This window comes from Hevea brasiliensis, chromosome 14 (assembly GCF_030052815.1).
Source record: "Hevea brasiliensis isolate MT/VB/25A 57/8 chromosome 14, ASM3005281v1, whole genome shotgun sequence".
Lineage (NCBI taxonomy): Eukaryota > Viridiplantae > Streptophyta > Magnoliopsida > Malpighiales > Euphorbiaceae > Hevea > Hevea brasiliensis.
In genome coordinates this window covers 47,133,956-47,154,021 of record NC_079506.1, presented here as the reverse complement: position 1 = coordinate 47,154,021, position 20,066 = coordinate 47,133,956, and the positions used below count along the sequence as shown (strand labels likewise).

The 20,066-nt window shown below is 35.0% G+C and overlaps 1 protein-coding gene across 13 annotated transcripts in view; it reads left to right on the top strand.

Moving 5' to 3' along the window:
- LOC110670968 (ADP-ribosylation factor GTPase-activating protein AGD4) overlaps positions 1-20,066 on the top strand; it is a 91,344-nt gene that overhangs the window by 46,443 nt on the left and 24,835 nt on the right. For all 13 annotated transcript variants that reach the window (XR_009143374.1, XM_058134912.1, XM_058134913.1 and 10 more), the window contains one exon: positions 10,296-10,417. Coding sequence is in view for 12 of the 13 variants with exons in the window: in XM_058134912.1 (XP_057990895.1) it covers positions 10,296-10,417 (122 nt within the window). In the remaining variant the exon portion in view is untranslated. The remainder of the gene's footprint in view (positions 1-10,295; positions 10,418-20,066) is intronic.

Below are 20,066 nucleotides of genomic sequence, written 5' to 3'. Positions count from 1 at the left end.
ATGCCTTGTGTCTTCTTTATCCAAATGGGTTATTGATTTTGGTGCGACAGATCACATGACAGGTAATTCTAGTCTTCTATCTGCTTTTCAGTCTAATCTCACTTCCTCTACTGTTACTTTAGCTGATGGTTCTACTTCTTGTATCATGGGTTCTGGAACTGCGAACCCGACTTCGTCAATTTCTTTGTCTTCTGTTTTGTGTCTACCAAAATTCTCTTTTAATCTACTTTCTGTTAGTAAACTTACTCATACCTTAAATTGTTCTGTTTCCTTTTTTTCTGATCAGTATTTGTTTCAGGATCTTACGACGAAGCAGATTATTGGTAGAGGACGCGAGTCAGGTGGTCTCTATATTCTGGAAAATCATGTACCGCGGTCGCTTGTTTGCTCCAGTACCTTAACACCTCTTGAAGCTCATTATAGATCGGGTCATCCTTCTTTGTCTACTATGAAGAAGCTCTGTGTCCTCAATTTCAGTCTTTATCAATACTAGAATGTGAGTCGTGTCAGTTTGTAAAACATCATCGTTTGCCTTCTGTGCCTAGAGTCAATAAACGGGCTTCATCCCCTTTTGAGTTAGTTCATTCTGATGTTTGGGGTCCTTGTTCTGTTACATCTAAAATTGGATTTCATTATTTTGTTACTTTTGTTGATGATTACTCTCATGTTACCTGGTTATATTTAATGAAGAATCGTTCTGAGTTGTTTTCTATCTTTTGTGCCTTTTGTAATGAAATCAAAACTCAATTTAATATTTTTGTGCGCATATTAAGAAGTGACAATGCCAAAGAATACTTTTCAGTACAATTTCAGCCTTATATGACACAAAATAGCATTCTTCATCAGTCTTCCTGTGTGGATACCCATCCCAAAATGGCGTGGCCGAAAGAAAAAATCGACATCTTCTTGAGGTAACTCGTGCTCTTCTTTTTCAGATGAAAGTACCTAAACACTTTTGGGCGGATGCAGTTTCTACGGCATGTTTTTTGATCAATCGTATGCCGTCTTCTGTCCTTAATGGAGATATTCCTTATACTGCTTTGTTTCTTACAAAATCTTTGTTCTCTATTGAATCCCGTATTTTTGGTTGTACCTGTTTTGTGCGTGATGTTCGTCCACAGGTTACTAAATTGGATCCAAAATCTCTCAAATGTGTCTTTCTTGGGTACTCCCGGCTCCAAAAAGGGTACCGTTGTTTCTCTTCTACTCTTAATCGTTATCTTGTTTCTGCAGATGTCACATTTTTTGAGTCCACTTCATTTTTTCCTCCATCATCTGTGTACGAGAGTCAGGGGGAGGAGGATGATCTCTTAATATATACTGTCCAACCAATGTGTAGTTCTCTCCCACAGCCTGTTCCTTCTGTCTCTAGACCTACTTGACCTCCCGTTGTTCATGTTTATTCCAGGAGATTGGAGATTCCTGACTCAGATCCTCTACCAGCTACTTCGTTGGGAGATCCTGTACCTCATACTGATTATGATTCTGATCTAGACTTACCCATTGCTCTTCGTAAAGGTAAACGTTCATGTACTTACCCTATCTCTTCTTTTGTTTCTTATAATCAATTGTCTTCTTGTTCTCGGTGTTTTGTTACTTCTTTAGACTCTGTTCCTATCCCTAATACTGTTGGTGAGGCACTGTCTCATCCTGGCTGGTGTGATGCTATGAAAGAGGAAATGGAGGCTTTAGATGCTAATGGTACATGGGAACTATTGCCTTTGCCCACTGGTAAGAAAGCTATTAGTTGCAAATGGGTATTTACAGTAAAGGTAAATCCTGATGGTTCTGTGGCTAGGTTAAAAGCACGCCTTTAGCAAAAGGATATGCTCAGACATATGGGGTTGATTACTCTGATACTTTTTCTCCTGTAGTTAAAGTTACTTCTATTCGCTTGTTTATCTCTTTAGCAGCTACATATGATTGGCCCCTGTATTAATTGAATATCAAGAATGCTTTTCTTCATGGTGATCTTCAGGAGGAGGTGTTTATGGAGCAACCACCTGGGTTTGTTGCTCAGGGGGAGTTGGGTAAAGTTTGTATGCTTCGGAAGTCTCTTTATGGCTTGAAACAAAGTCCTAGGGCATGATTTGGGAGATTCAGTGAAGCAGTACAGGAATTTGGTATGCAAAAGAGTAAGTGTGATCACTCAGTATTTTATAGGCAATCTGAGGCTGGTCTAATTCTCTTGGTAGTCTATGTGGATGACATTGTCATCACTGGGAGTGACTCTGTAGGTATTTCATCTCTTAAAACCTTCCTCCAAACTCAGTTTCAGACTAAAGACTTGGGATTGTTAAAGTATTTCTTGGGTATCGAAGTTATGAGAAATAAGAAGGGTATTTTCTTGTCTCAAAGAAAATATGTCCTCGATCTATTGACAGAGATAGGAAAATTAGGTGCTAAGCCTTGTAGCGCACCAATGACTCCAACTTTATAACTGTTAGCAGGGGATAGTGAGTTTGAAGATCTAGAGAGATACAGGAGATTGGTAGGAAAATTGAACTACCTTACAGTCACTCGTCCTGACATTGCTTATGCCGTTAGTGTGGTAAGTCAATTTATGTCTTCCCCAACTGTTGCTCATTGGGAAGCCTGGGAACAAATCTTGTGTTATCTGAAGGGCGCTCCAGGAAGAGGTTTGCTATATGGTAATCATGGGCATTTGAATGTTGAATGTTTTTCAGATGCCGACTGGGCTGGATCTAAGGTTGACAGGAGGTCAACTACTGGATATTGCTTTTTTATTGGAGGAAATTTGGTGTCTTGGAGAAGCAAGAAGCAGATTGTAGTTTCTCGATCTAGTGCTGAATCGGAATACAGAGCCATGGCACAATCAGTATGTGAGGTAATGTGGATACTTCAATTACTAGATGAGACAGGTTTTAAGATCTCCTTGCCCGCGAAATTGTGGTGTGATAATCAAGCTGCTCTTCATATTGCTTCTAATCCGGTGTTTCATGAGCAGACCAAACATATTGAGATTGATTGTCACTTTATTCGTGAAAAGATTCAACAACAGATCATCTCAACAGGACACATCAAAACTGGAGAGCAGTTAGGAGATATTTTCAAAAAAGCTCTGAATGGAGCTAGGATTGACTACATTTGTAACAAGTTGGACATTATTAACACCTATGCTCCAACTTGAGGGGGAGTGTTATGGAAAGTCAATCACTATGTTATGGAAAGTCAATCACTATATTATTTCTCTGTATATTCTGTATTCTGTATTCCTATTTAGGATTTCTTCCTAATTAGTAGAACACAATTATAGGAATCAATTGTATATATATACCCATGTACAGATTAATTGAAATCAATGAGAATCATCTCTTTCTACAATAATCAACATATTGCAAAGGCGGATAAAGTCAGTCTAGTCGCTTTTCACATGACGGGTGAGGCTCAACTATGGTATTGCAAACTTGAACAGGAAGAGATAGGGTTGACACGGCAAGCGTTTAAAGAATATTGCAACTTGCGATTTGAGCCCCCTATGTGTAGTAATCCTTTGGGAGAATTGGTGAACTTGAAGCAAATGGGTTGGTGGAAGAATATCAACGGCAATTTTAGTCATTGTTAGCATAACTTTTGTTTGGACTGATCAACAAGTTGACATTTTCACTGCTGGGCTATGTGATAATATTTGCTTGGAAGTAGAGTTGCAAAATCCTCTGAATTTAGTTACTACCATGAATTTTGCCTGTGCTTTTGAGAAGTAGCAGTTCTCAGTTCAATTAGACACTAAACAAACAACTTCTACTGGGTCATTCAAAAGATTAACCCCATCTGTTGGGGGGCTTCACGAGAATCGAAGGAAGTGGAAGCTGGTGGTGTAGTGACTTTGATTGTGGGTAGTGCTTCAACTCCATTCATTAAATGGCTTAGCAAGGCGGAGACGGCTGAACGTCGCGCTAAGGGATTATGTTACAATTGTGATAAGTCGTATACACTCAACTACTGTTGCACAAAATTATTTTGTCTAGAGTTATTGGACCTTAGACCACTTGTTGATGAGTCAAACAACGTATGAGTTGGTGGGAATCATTGAATGAGTTTCGTTTGCGTATCCACAGTTCAAGCTTAGGACTAGCTTGATCTTTAGGGTTGGGGGGGGGGGGGGGGGGGGAGGAGGTGGAGAGTAATGTTGTGGATGGTAGCAGATAATATTGCAGATTTAGCCATTTGAAAATGCAAATAATCCATTTCAATTTGTTGGTTTAGAAAATCAGAGGATCTAGTTGCAACGTTATCATTTTGAAGCTTTCATTTTAGTTTTAAATTTTAAAATTTTGAGTTATAGTAGTTATGATGTAATCCTCTTAATTGTAGGAAGACTTGTTCGTTTGAAATTCTGTAAGCTTTGCTTTTAAAAAAGGCAGAACTCATCATCAATAAAATTAGCGGAATTTCTATACAAAAGCATTCTTATGAGATTGGCCCTCAATTAATTCTTCACAATTTAAGAGTCTGAGGTTTTAATTTCCCAGCATTTATCTTATGAACAAAATACACACAACCAAAGACTTTGGGTGGAACAATATGGGAATTTTTTCCCTACAAAACTTCCAAAGGACTTCTAAAATCATCCTATTAATTAGATAGGTTGCAAAAAGAACATCCTCCCTTCAGTAAGGTGTAGGAACTTAACTCAACTCAACTAAACCTTTATCCCAAAAATTTGGGATCGGCTATATGGATTTTCTTTCTCCACTCTAAACGATTTTGGGTTAAATCCTCGGAAATGTGTAATGCTTCTAGGTCATGTTGTACTACCCTCCTCCAAGTCAGTTTAGGTCTACCTCTTTTTTTCTTTCTACTCTCTACCCTAATGTGCTCTACTTGTCTAAGTAGAGCCTTCGTATGTCTATACTTCACATGATTAAACTACCTCAATCTCCTTTCTCTCAACTTATCCTCAATTGGTATGACTCCTACCTTTTCTCTAATACTCTCATTACGGACTTTATCTAGTCTAGTATGGCCACTCATCTACCTTAACATTCTCATCTCCGCAACTCTTATCTTAGACACATACGACTCCTTCAGTGCTCAACACTCACTACCATATAACATGGTCGGTTGTATGGCTGTACGGTAAAATTTTCCTTTCAACTTATTAGGAATCTTGCGATCATATAAAACTCCCGTGGCACGTCTCCACTTCAACCATCCGGCTTTAATCCTATAACTAAATATGAGAGTCCAAGCTGCCTCAAGTAAATGTCTTAATTCCTTTGAGACACCCCATTTTGAGCACTGGGATTGACACAACTAGTTTGGTGCAAGATTTTATGTGACTCCAAATAAGCCTGAAACACCTCATTTATATACTCTGTACCATTATCAGTTCTTGGTATCTTAACTTGAGCATCAAATTGTATACAAATCATTTTATGAAATTGTTGGTACAGAAAACACCTCTCTTTGTCTTCATCAAATAAACCCAAGTTAACCTAGTACAACAATAAATGAAAGTGATAGACCATCTATATCTAGATAAAGACAGTTTGGGTGATTTCCCATACATCAGAATGAATAGTCATGAAAAAAATCAAGGTTTTATTATTTATTGAAGGATAATAAGCATCATAAACTAGAGATTCTATGTTGTATTTTTTAAAGAAAATGGGTATAACCCATGGTTTTAAATAAACAGATGTTATTTATTGATCTTTCAAGAAGCCGTTACCCTTTGCCTCATTATTTAAAGGCAAATGCCAAGTTGCATTAGTAACAATCGTTACCATTATTACATAACGGTAACGGCCGTTATTTACTGTCAAGTAATGGTAACTGTTGTTACTTTAATGATGCAGTTGACACAAAACATATGCAGGCAATGTTTTCTTTAGTTTTTTTCATTTTCTATGTGTTCTGGCCTTTCAACTACTATTTTTATCACATTTTTCTCTCAAAATTTTTCATAAACTTCCTCTTCTTTCTACATCTCTCCCTTCTTTTTTAAGGTAAGATCTCAAATATTTTTAGATCTCAAATATTTTTATTCTCTTTAATTACCTATTGACGAAGTTGAGTATTATTATTATTGTTATTTTTTTAGCATATTTGTTGAAGAAAATTTTGTTTGATATTAGGTTTGTTGTTAAATTTATAGTATAAAGCATTGGTTTGCTTGATTCATAGGTTTATATGATTTTTTTTTTCTAATTTAAATTATTTTCAGAATTAATTTTACTAAAATGCATTAATGATATCTAATTTGATGTATTTATACTTATTATATAGTTGTACATATTAATTTTACTTATATCTACTAATATTTACTCATTTTATCAACTTTGCAAATTTCTTAAAAAAAATTTGCATAATGTCAGGCTGTTGCCATTACGTTACGACCGTTATAGGCCTGTTTTTGTTACTCCTGACCGTGACTACGAATACGGCTGCCATCGCGATTTATAACTATGGTATAACCTCTCTAAAACTTAAAAAAGAAGGATGTCCTAATCTCTTATGCTATTAGACGATCTCTTGGTTAGCACTCATAGATTTTCCTAACAAAGCTTGGTTTGTGCTAGGATTCAAGGAACCACCGCAGTCATTTTGTAGATATAGGCTATCTTGCAATATACCACTATCAATCGTTCTCTATTTTCTCAATTCCTGAAATATGCAATAAATAGGAAAAAATTGATTTTACAGTTAGTAGCTTTGGTAATAAAGCTAACAGATAAAAGTTTAATGGGAAAACTTTGCACATGCAGAACTGAGGTAAGGTTTAAAGTAGGAGTGCATCCAATAGAACTTGTTCCAAAAATACTAGCTAGGGATCCATCCGCTATGTGGACTTTTTCCTTTCTTGAACATGGTGAATAGGTTGTGAATTTGTTTGAAGAACCTGTCATGTGTTTGTTTGCTCCTGTCATGTGTTTGTTTGCTCCAACTCTACAACCCAAAAGGTTTTTTAAAGATTGGCAAGAAGAGCATTACTTGATTTAACAAAGTTAGAAGAGACAATTGTGATAGACTAAGATTCCGATTGTGAAAGCAAACGTCTGAAGGATTGTACATTTGTTAGAGATTCAAAGAGCCCAAAGCACTTGAGGAGAGTCCTTTTTGATGGGCTTTGTGGAAGAACACACTCATGGACTTGACACCACATCTAACTCAAAACCTTAAGGCAATGGGTGTATGGATCCTTCCTACTTATATGTCTTTCACTCATCCTATCTCTTTTCGATGTGGAAATTCTAACACTTGAATATTTTCAACAATAACTTCCTCATTGGAAAGAATTCTAGTTGTAGCTGTATCCTCACAAAACTCCACTATCTCGTATACATTTGCTTGTGGTCTTGCAGAGCCCATCCTTTTTCTTCCATGCTCCTTATTTGGGCGGCCATGCAATTTCGAGCAGTGTTCCTTGGTGTGTCTAGGATTTTTCACAGTAGTCACTGTGCAACTGACCTTTGTCTGATGGTCTAGAGCTATGTGACTGTTTCTTAGAGGCAGCAGTAACAAGTCCTAATTTGTCAATCATGACGCTTCTTCTGCCCTCCTTCTGTTGAACATAAGAATAACTTTGCCTTAAGGATCGTAGAGGATCCTTACCAAGTACTTGCACTCGAATCTGGTCATATTCTATATTTAGCTTAGCAAAAAAGTCATAGATTTGCTCTTTCTCAACCAACTTCTGAAACTTAACTGCGACACTGGCACATGTGGCTTGAAAGTCTTAATAGTAATCCAATTCCTACCATAAACTACTTAGTTCAGTAAAGTATTGAGCAATAGTTATCTCACCTTGTTTTGTGCTATGAACCTTATTTCTCAACTCATATACCGGTGTATTATTGCCCACTTGAGAATAAGTTTGAGAAATAACACTCCAAATGGTAGCTGTACTGTTTAACAATAAATATTGGCGGGTTATCTAAGATTGCATAGAGTTGATGAGCCATGACATCATGAGTTCGTTCTTGGATTCCCATTGACTGTAGGTATAACTAGTACTCTCTAGTTTTGGTTAATCTCCAGAAAGATACCCTATAGTCCTCTAGCTTGAATAAACAAGGGACAGGATCTAGACCTTGCCAAGTAATTTGTTCTATCAAGCTGTACAAAGTTTATTTGTAAAGTAGGGTTGTTATTAATAAAACTCATTTTTGTTTCAAAAGCAACCTTCTTTCCATTAGCCATCTTAAATCAAGAGGAAAAGAAAAAGTATTGAAACCGTACTTGAAAGAATGGGTACCCAAAAAACAAGAAAAGGCAAACTAGATTGAAAGTTGGGTCTGGGTAGAGACACAACACACAAGGAAAAGTTGAAAAAAAGGTGTACATGCTGTGAACAGTACCCATGAGCAGTATTGGTGAACAATATCCGTGAAATAGTGCCTGTGAACAATACTTGTGAACAGTGTTGGTGAATAGTAATGAGGAACAATAGTAAAGTCACCCTAATGAATTGACTGCTCTGATACCACGTTGGACAGTGATTTTTGAGAATATTTTTTGTATTTCTCTCAATAATATTGATAGAATACATATGACAATTTATATACAAGGAAGAATTCTAGAATAGGAAGCTAATAAATGTAATTGATTCCTAAATTAGCTCCTATAAATAATTTCCTAAAGAGTACATTCCTAAATTAACATGATTCCAATAGGAAGAAATTGCTAACTTATGAATTTTCCTATTAGTAAAATGGCTGAAGGAAGAATTTTGGTTGCAATTGGTCATGTCCAAGATGGAATTGAGTCATGATAAGGAGTAGGGTTATGACTATGGAGAGGCATACATACTTCATCATTCTTCTCCTAAAATGGAGTGTTCAATTTGAAATGATGAGAAACAAACTTGGGAGAATCCGAGGAATCAATAGAGAACATACCAAAGATCAGATGCTCTTGTTCTTGATTAAACAACCACATAATCAATAAGATCAACAATTTACATTTAATGTGAAATAGTGTGTGGAAATTTGAATTAAAATTTTTTAATCAATTTTATGTCCAAATTTGTACATTTAAATGTAAAGGTTTTGATTGTAACATGCTCTTTTTTTCTTTTTGTTTTGTTTTCTTTTCTTTAGGCCTATGATAAAATGGTTATCATTGATGCTTGAGACCAAAGTAAATAACCACATTAAAAACAATCCGTCCGAATCAAGCACAATGAGATTGTTTGAGACTATATAGGGCTCACCAACCTTGACTTTCCCTGAAAATAAATCCTCATGTAGATCTTTACATGATGAAAGCATTGTTTGTGTCTAATTGAATGAGGGACAATGATAAATGGCAGCAAAACAATGATTAGCCCTTTGTTTGGGGAAAAATGTAAGAGGGGAAAGAAAATGAAGGTAGAGAAAGTGAAGGGAATAGGGAGTGAGAATGAAGGTGGAGAAAGTGTACTTTCTCTTCTCTTGTTTAGGAAGCGAAGAAAGTAAGGAGAAAGAAATCATAATAATAATTATTATTTTGTTAATTTAATTACCACAATGATCCTCTCTTTTTTCAAACAACAATTAATTAAAAGGGCAAAATAATAATTATATTGATTTTCATCCCAATTTGGGTTTAAAGGATTAGTGGGCCTAATAGAGTCATTTCTCATAATTTTTTTCTCCCCTTCTCCTTCATTCGCCAAACAAAGGAAAGTGATAATATCCCTTACTTTCTTCCCCTCCACTTTCACATCCCTCATTATCCTCGGAGAAAGGGTAAATGAGCAGAGGTTAGCTTCACAAATGAAGGCAAAAAGTCTCAAAATAATCCAGTCTTAAGGCAGAGTACAACCTTAGCAAAAAGATTAGCTTCCAACAATTCAAGGCTGTGACTGGCATTAACTTTAACAGTGTTATTGGAGTTCAAAGCATCCCAGCCATACTATGAGCAGAATGGTAATCTAAGATAAGGATCTTATGAAGGTAGGAAAAATAAAAAGAAGAGATATACAAACAAAAAAATGAAGTTAGAAATATGATGAACAATGATAATTTACCTTTTCCTTTCCAAATTGTTTATAATCATTGCTTAAAATTCTCACTCTAGTATACTTGTTTATCAGTACAGTTAAGACTATGATTTCCTGACAATTCTAAATCAGTGTGTGGTTGTTGTGGGTTGTGAGTACCTCCATATCATTAGTTTTGAGGTTGTAAAATTCCTTTAGTTGCTAATTGAAGATTAAATGAGAAAGAAAAATGGTATAAATACAGATGATCTAATAATTTTGGACTATTTTTGAGAGCCAATGTTGAAAGTGTATGTGGTTTTTTTTTTTTTTTTTTTTTTTTTTTTTTTTTTTTTTCAACCTGCAGGTGAGATCTCTAACATTAGACGTCAAGGTTTGGGAACCTACAGTCTTGGACTTATTTCACTCTCTTGGTAATGCTTATTGCAACTCCATTTGGGAAGGATTGCTTTTAGTAAAGAACGAAAGGTAAGATTTCTTGAGTTCAATTCTAATACATTGGATTTTTTAATGGGCATAATGACCAATTTTTTCCTCTATGTTGTTCTTTTAAATTGTAGTCAATTGATAGATGTTTCCAATTGTACCGATGAACTTTAATAGTTGAACCAATACTTGCCAGCTGTCAATATATCCTACTTCGCAAAATATGGTTAACACTTTTTCTTCCTTGTACATAACCGTTAATACAATGCCAACATTTTATGGATAGAGACACTAATGGAAAATCCTAGTTTCTTTTGAGTATTTGATTTGAGGCTTCATTTGGTTTAATTATCAAAGGTCAAGGACACCATTGGTATGTTTTAAGCAATTGTGATTTTTTTGATTTTTGTGGTCATTAGCTATTTCAATTACCTATCACAATTCCTTCACACTTAGTTTTAGATCCGAAAACTTAACATATTTCATATAGGTATCAAGTTGTTTAGCGATATGCTTCCACACCTCAAACTTAAGGGCTATGATGAACTTAAAATCAAAGCATAGATACCTTAGTCTCACTAGCTTATCTTATTTAAACAAATCTCAAGGATGAATTTACCTATACATCAAGTATTGTAATAACATGATGTCAAATAGTTCCATCAAAATGCACACCAACAAAAAAGAAATCTTAATGTATTGAATTTGTATTTCAGTTTCCAAGGTGTGTGCCATTTATTGATGTGGCATATATTTAATCTATTAAAAATTCAATACTCTACTCAACTCAATTAAGCTTTTATCCAAAAAATTTGGGGTCGGCTATATGGATTCGTTTTCTCCACTCTATTAAAAATTCAATGTTATAAATAAATTCAAGGTGGTGGATACTTATTGAATTAACCAAAAACTTTAGGCTAGTTTTCTAAACCCTATACTAAAATTGTTGCAACTAAGCCTTCAATATTGCAAATCCTTTCAACTTAAGAAATTCACCAATTCATAGGCATATAGTGGATATGCAACGGAAATTGATTGGTTGAAAAATTAATTCAAGGGCCTAAGAAACCTATTATAATTATAAAATTATTTATAACATAGTTTTTGTAATTGTGTAATTTAGTTAGTTTCGGTCTTTATTTTTTATTTCCTTATCACTTTTTACGATTTTTATTTTAGTTAACTTGTTCAAGTATTCCTGGGATTTTTACTCTTGTAAATAGGTATTTTATTTACTGAGGGGATTTTAGTTGTGTAGCACAATTTTGGGAATTTTATTCTTTTACTATTTAGGTATTTGAGTTGTTGATGTAGAACAAAGGAGAAGAACCAAGAAGAGGATAAATCAAGGACTAATCCTTGAAAAGAGAACTAGTTCTCAAGATATTATTGATCTTTTAGAAATTGTCATAATAAAATTTATCTAATAACAATAGAAACTCTAGGTCTTAATTATAGAATTTGGAATCCCAATTACATTAGAATTTTAGAACCCTAATTCAATCCTAATTGGAATTATTAAATTAAAAAAATAAATTAAGAAATAATAAAATTCGTAAATAATATACCTAACAAAAATAAAATTTCTAGATAATAAAACTCTTAAATTTCCTAATTTTACATGGAATATAATTCCTAAATTGTTTTAGGAATATCATTCTCCTATTCTGCATTATTTTTCCCTGGTTGGAAAAAACTCGTCCTCGAGTCTTGAAGTATGAGAGAATCAGAAACTGCATTAGGTGAACAATTAACTTTTCATTCTTGTATGGTAGCAACAAGCTTGAAATCAAGCACTTCATGCTTTCCTTTGCATCTCTAAAAGGATCTGGACAAACAAAATCAAATAGATTAACAGTTGAAAGGCTCTTCAAATTAATAGGAATATCTTGATTTTTTTCAATCTCCATTGAAGTTTTTATAAAGTGATCTTCTTTGTTTTGCAATTTATCCTCCTCAAGCTTTGCTTTTGCATTTTCATCAACATCTTGCTCTAGAATAGCTCTTCAATAGGTGTATGTTCAATTATCAAATCTTTAAATTCTTCGATTTTAGGTTCTTCAGGTTGCTCCTTTTCAAGTTCATCTTCAACCTCAAGTTGCTTTTCAAATTCAAGCTTCTCTTGTTGTTGGCTTGCTTTTTCAAGATTTTTTGCCTTTATATTTTCAATACTTTTTACTATATCGAACTGTTCTCTCAATTGGAATAAATGTGCTTCTTTCTATGCTTTAAATTCTTCAAGTTCTTTATCCTTTAACTTATTGATGAGCCTGTTGATCATGATACTCATTCTTACATTCTTCAAGTTACATTGTAAAAGTAGTTGAATATCTCGATAATCATCAAATAAACCACAAGGATCATAGTTAGGTGTTGAAAAGGATTCTCAATAAGAAAAAATTATATTTTGGTATATATTTCTATTGTACACTCTTCCTATTTATATACAATAGGCCTAGATATAAAAGAAGTCTAGATAATCTAGGAAACTAATAAAAAAGAAGATAACTACAACTAGGATAGAAGAAATTCAATCCCTTTAATTTAGGGATTTACAATTTGATAGGATTCCAACACTCCTCAAGTTTGTTCATGTATGTTATACATGCCCAACTTGCAAACTAGAGTGTGAAATAGCTTGCTGTTTAAACCTTTAGTAAACACATCGGCCACTTGTTCTTTGGAAGTCACATAAGAGACATTTAATTCTTTTTTATGAAGTGTCGATCAATCTTTATATATTTGGTCCGATCATGTTAAATTGGGTTATAAACTATACTCATACCAGCTTTGTTGTCGCAAAGCGAGGATACATTTTTTGTTTCTGACAATTGCATTTCCTCCATCAATTTTTGCAATCACAATAGTTCACATATGCCCTGTGCCATGGCTCTATATTTAGCCTCTGCACTCGATCTTGCTGTTACATTCTGTTTCTTACTTCTCCAAGTGATCAAATTGCCACCAACAAAGGTGCAATAACCTGATGTCGATCTCCTATCATCAAGAGATTTAGCCCAATCCGCATCTGTAAAGGCTTTTATCTGGAGATGACTATGCCTTGAAAACAAAAGTCCCTTCCCAGGTGTAGATTTTAAAAACCTTGAAATACGAAAAACAGCTTCTAAGTGAGGTTTTTGAGGATCATGCATATATTGGCTCACCAGGCTTACAGCATAGGCTATGTCTAGTCTAGTATGAGAGAGATAAATCAATCTCCTAACTAACCTCTAATATCTTCTAATGTCAACTGCCTCCCCAATTCCAGCTTGCAGCTTGTGATTAGCTTCTATAGGAGATTCTGTCTGTTTACAGCCTAACATGCCTGTCTGATCTAAGAGGTCTAGTATGTACTTCCTTTGAGAGATAAAAATCCCTCTGTCTGATCTGGCAACTTCTATTCCAAGGAAGTACCTTAATCTTCCCAATTCTTTAATCTCAAATTCCTGAGCCAAGTGCTCTTTTAGATGAGCAATCTCTTCCTTGTCAGCTCCTGTTACCACTATATTATCAACATAAACAATAAGCAGTGTGATCTTACCTCCACGGTGTTTCATGAATAGGGTATGATCGGCATTGCTTTGATAGAACCCAAAGGAAATCATGGCCTTACTAAATCTGTCAAATCATGCTCTTTGTGATTGCTTCAAGCCATATAGTGCCTTTCTCAATCTACAGGCTTTTCCTGTTGTCTTTTTACCCTCAAACCTGGGAGGGATTTTTATGCGTACTTCTTCTTCTTCCAAATCTCCATGCAAAAAGGCATTCTTCACATCAAACTGCTATAGGTCCCATTCAAGGTTTGCAGCACATGACAGCAAGATCCTAATTGTATTCATTTTAGCAACAAGTGCAAAAGTCTCCTCATAATCCACCCCATTTGTCTGAGTAAACTGGGTGCAAATCATTTTACGAAATAACTAAAAACAAGAAAAGACTTCATGTTTAGCTCTCATCAAATAAACCTAAGTCAACCTAGTGTAACAGTCAATAAAAGTGACAAATCATCTATAACCAGATAAAGAGGTTGTTTGAGTGGGACCCCATACATTAGAATGGATAGTTATAAAAGGAACCAAAGCTTTATTATTTATTAAAGGATAAGAATGTCTTGTATGTTTGGCAAGTTCACAAGCATCACAAACTAACAATTCTGATTTGCATTGTCTAAACAAAATGGGATATAACCTTTCTAAGGTTGAAAAAGAAGGATGTCTTAATCTCTTATGCCGTTGAATGATCTCCTGATCTGCTCTTATTGAATTTCCTACCAAAGCTTTGAAGTTTGAGAAACTATTACTGTCATCCAGTAAATACAAGCAATCTTGCAATCTACCACTGCCAATCACTCTCTGTTTTCAGTTCCTGAAACACACAATGAGTAGGAAAAAATTCAATTTTGCAATTAAGGGCTTTAGTAATGGAGCTAATAGATAAAATGTTGATAGGAAAACTAGGCACCTGCAAAATTGAGGTAAGATTTATAGTAGGAGTATATTCAACAGAATCTGTTTCAGAGATATTGGCTAAGGATCCATTCGCTACGCGGACTTTTTCTTTTCCTGAACATGGGGAATAGGTTGTAAATTTATTTGAAGAGCCTATCAGGTGCTTGTTTGCTCCAAAATCTATAACTCAAAGAGATTTTTCAACTTTGGCAAGAAAAGCATTACCTGATTTAACAAAGTTAGAAGAGGCAACTGTGGCAGTTTGAGATTCTAGCTGTGACAGCAAACGCCTCAGGGATTGTACTTCTTCATCGGAGAGAATTCCAGTGGTGGTAGTAGGAGTATTGTTTTCAGGAAAATCCACTGTCTCAGAAATATTTGCTTGTGGTCTTGCTGAGTTCGTCCGTTTACCTCCACGCCCTTTGGATGGGCGACCATTTGGCTTCCAACAATGTTCTTTTGTGTACCGAGATTTTCCACAGTAATCACAATGTAAATGATCCTTATCTGATAAACCATTAAGAGGGACATGTGATTGTTTTCGGGAGAACGCAGCTACTAACCCTGCCTCGTCAGTAGGTAAAGAGTGGGTCATGACACTCCTCTTGCTTTCCTCTGGTTTTACATATGAATAAGTTTGCCTTAGGACAGGCATGAGATCCTTACCTAGTACTTGGACCTGAATTTGATCATATTCTATATTTAACCCAGCAAGAAAGTCATAGATCCGTTCTTTTTTAATTAATTTTTGGAATTTAACAGCATCCGCGGTATTGGTGGCTTGAAAGTGTTGGTAATAGTCTAGTTCTTGCCACAAACCACTCAATTCAGCAAAGTATTGAGCAATGGTCATCTCACACTGTTTCGTATTATGAACCTTGTTCTGTATCTCATAAATCTATGCATCATTGCTCATTTGAGAATAAGTTTGGGGCAAAGCACTCCAGATGGCAGCAGCACTATTCAAAAGCAGATAGCCATGGGCAATCTGTGGTTGCATTGAATTAATTAAATAGGGCATTACAAGAGAGTTCTCTGATTCCCATTGGCTATGAGCAGAACTACCCCTTTCTGGTTTTGTTTTGTCTTCGATAATATATCCTTGTAGCCCTCTAGCTTGAATAAACAATTAAACAGGATCTTGACCATGCATGATAGTTTGTATTGTCAAGCTTTACGGGGTTAATCTGTAGGGAAGGATTGTCATTCATTTGGTTCATTTTTGTTTCAGTCACACCCTTTTTTCCATTAGCCATGTTAATCAATCAAGCCACAAAATCCAATAGCAATAGGCAAGAAAAAAAGGCAGAGCAGAGCAAGAAAAGAGTACCCAAAAAGAAAAGTGCAAACCAAGGTGTGGGAACCAGCTGAGCAGAGGCACAACACCCCAGGGAGACCGTAGGAAATAGAGGCGGACAAAAAAAATCACCGGAGGAGGCTCCATGCATCGGCATGTGACAAGTGGCCGGAAATTTGAATCGGCGCGTGTGCACACGCACAACACTGGATGGCGGCGTTCTCTCCGGGAAAGGACCGATCGTCAGTCGTACTTCCTGTGTAGGTGGTGTAAGTCAACTCCTCCTTGAAACGTTGCCTAAAAGCTTGCCCAACTCTAAACCCTAACACCGTCAGTAATGGAAACACGCCAAAGAAGGTTGGTAGTGCTCTAATACCATGTTGAGAAGGATTCTCAATAAGAAAAAAATATATTTCAGTATATATTTCTGTTGTACACTTTTCCTATTTATATACAATAGTCCTAGATACAAAAGAAGTCTAAATATTCTAGGAAACTAATAAAAAAGAAGATAACTACAACTAGGAAAGAAGAAATTCAATCCCTTTAATTTAGGGATTTACAATCTTATAGGATTCCAACATTAGGACCTCCATATAAATCAATTAAATAACCCACTTCATCAAGTTGTTCTTAATAATCATCAATTTCATCTAGTATTCTTTGAATTGCATCCCATAACTCATCTTGTACCTTAAAATCATCCACGTTATAATTTTGAATTAAAGAAGCATACCTCATTGAAGAAAAATGAAATTTCAACCATTTAGGAGTCATTTTCATCAACAAAAAAATCTAGCAGATTCCTTGACCTGACCCAACAGATTTTTGCAGCTGGGAAGTCGGATAGTAGTTTTGACAACAGAGATGGGCAGATTGGCGATTGGAGAAGGGCTGGGGAAGGTCAGATGCCAGAGAAACCTAGAAAACTTGCAGGTCTAGATTCGGATTAAGATCTGACCCGGTCATATCTTATTTTTTGAGAAGTTGCAGCTCTGCAAGTTGTTGGAATAGATGAGATTTTACCTTATTCTATGGGATATGCTTATAAAAAAATCATGTGATTGATTAGTTTAGTTAGAGCTTGTATAAAAGAGTAATTTAAGGAATGCCATATATCTTGTATTTTTTATTATAAATGTGGATTCTTATGTATTATGCTAAGAACCCTAATTTAATCATAATTACGTATACTAAACTACACTAAAATAAACTAGGAAATAATAAAATTCCTAAATAATCAACTTAATAAGAATAAAATTCCTAAATAATAAAACTTTTAAATTTCTTATTTTTACATGGAATATAATTCCTAAATTGTTTTAGGAATATCATCTCTCTATTCTGCATTAGTTGTATATGTGTATTATGAATGAATAAAATTAAGGATTTCTAATTCAAAATTAACATGGTATCATCGCTCTCGATTCATTAGGGCTTTAGTACTATTCATTGGCACTGTTATGGGTAATATTCATCGGCATTGTTCATGGGTACTATTCATTAGCATTATTCACAGTTCTTTGCCCTAAATTTTTTTTTTTTTCTGGTTGCATACTTCTTTGCTTTTGGCCTCTCCTCCTTGCTCTGGTGTGTGGGGGAGAGTGCTTCACCTTTTTTGGTTCCAATCTTTTTCTGTCTCGACTAAAGGAGGAGAGTATGTCTTGGTGTTCCTCTCTTGGTTCAAACTTTGCTTTTTGGCCGACTAGAAGTGTCGTTTGGAGTTTGTCTTTTTGGGAATCTTATTCCTATTTATTACTATTTTTAGGCCTAGTGACCCTTTGAGGTGTTCCGACTTTCGGTGTTGTGCTTTGTTTTGGATGACTCTTTAGCTATTCTGTTGTTAAGTACTCTGTGTTGGGTTGTTTTGTTTTTAAGCTTGCTGGTGTTTTGACCTTTTGTTTGGTATTGTTCTATGGCTGTTTGGGTTTGGACATCCATCGTAACACAACCTTGTGAGCTTTTGGATAAAGATCCATCCACTGTTTCGTCTCTCTCATCAGCATTGCCTTTGGAAAAGGAAGTGCAACGTTGAGTCGTGTTGTGTTGGTGTTTCCTTGCTTACATCACCTTTGGAGAGGAAGTGCAATCGTGTGAGTTGCTTTGTATGTTGGTGCCGTTGTGTAGGGTTTCTAAATATGGGAGGGAACTTTTATGTTGAGGCTACTGTACATTCTGATGGGTGCTTTGGAGCCTGATGTGTTGTAGCCCTATGCATCCTTGTGAGTTACTAGTTGTTCTATTAGTTTCAATAAGAATCTCATCAAGGGGTAGCATTGGAATTGATGAGATTTCATGCTCCAACTTAAGAAGTATTATGGAAAGTCAATATCAATATTTTATGTATTTGTATTTAGTTGTGTAGTTTGTATTCTTATTTAGTTGTGCATTATAATTTTAGGGATTTTGTTTTTTTCCTATTTGGGGATTTAAGTTGTATATATATGTCTATTATGAATGGATAAAATTAAGGATTTCTAGTTTAAAATTAACAATCTAGCTTAGTCATCGTCATTCAACACAACTTCCTCAGCAAAAGCAAAGCTGAGGAAGAGAAACAACATCAATCTTGTTGTTAGAATAGAAAAAAGGTTGGGGAAGGTGGGGTTAGGGAAAAGAGGGAATTTCATTGTTGGGATGAGAGTTACCCATCAATTTTTTTTTTTGTTTTATCACATTATTATTTTGTTGTATTTTTCAATTTTCAAAACTAATCAATTGCTTCCACATATTTATTGTATTCAAACTGACAAAATTCTTAAATTAAAAAGGTTTTGTAATATTGGATAATAATTTTTAGCATGGGATTTGTTGAAATTTAAAATGATAGAAAAGATTAAGGAAAATAATAAGAGAATGATTTACGTGGTTCTGCTACTAAGAGCCTATGTTATGGACATAAAACCTCAAAGGGTTACGTTAGGAATTGAATTGGGCTAAATGTCCCACAGTGATAATATGCACAAAGAAAGGGCAAAATATAACTCAATTACTTACCTATAAAATGAATAAAGTATAATTTGTCTAGTACTTTTTGAATTTCATATGGTATCAAAGTTTTGATTGGGTTGTAGGTTTCAACTGTCTTTAAGGCTTTTAATTGGGCCCATATTTGGTTTAATACATGTTAATTGTCAAGTGACAATCATGTGGTGCACCTAAGGAGGGAATGTTGGGAGTTGTATTAGGCTAAATCTCCCACATTGAGAATATACACAATGAAATGGAAAAATATAAATGGTCGGATTGCAATATTGAACTGGCTAATTATTATACTATGCAAAACAACTCAATTACTTATATATGTTCGAATTAAAATAAATTAAAGTATAATTGTCCAGCAATCCGAATTTTACGGGTTACATTTTATTCACTTGCATAAAATTACATGCTTATAGTGGAAGATACACAACATTTGTGGAATGCTATCAATAAATCATGGACAAATTTTGACAATTGTCCCTGAACTTATCTAGTTATAACATAACATTCCCTCAACTTAAAAATGTAATATAAAACCCCATCAACTTTCAAATTTTGTACAGTAAAATCCCTCTAATCTCCAATTACCAGTTTTTCAGTTAGACGCTGACCTGGACAGCTCCAGCATAGAGCTTAGTCAGTATTTATCTTTTCTCTCTCAAGCCATGTGTAAATTGAATCCTTATTCTCTCTATAGACAGAATAATTTTGCATGCGTAAAGAGAATAATTTTACACTTTGCATAAGAGAGAAGAGAGAAATGTTGACTAAGTGCCATGCGGGAGCTATTCACATCAGTTTCTAACTGAAAAAATCAGTAATTGAAAGTCAGAGGGATTTTATTGTGCAAAATTTGAAAGTTTAAGGGATTTTATGTTACATTTTAAAGTTGAAGGACTGTAGTGTTACAATTATATAAGTTTAGGGACAGTTATTGAAATTTATCTAATAAATCATCAATCAC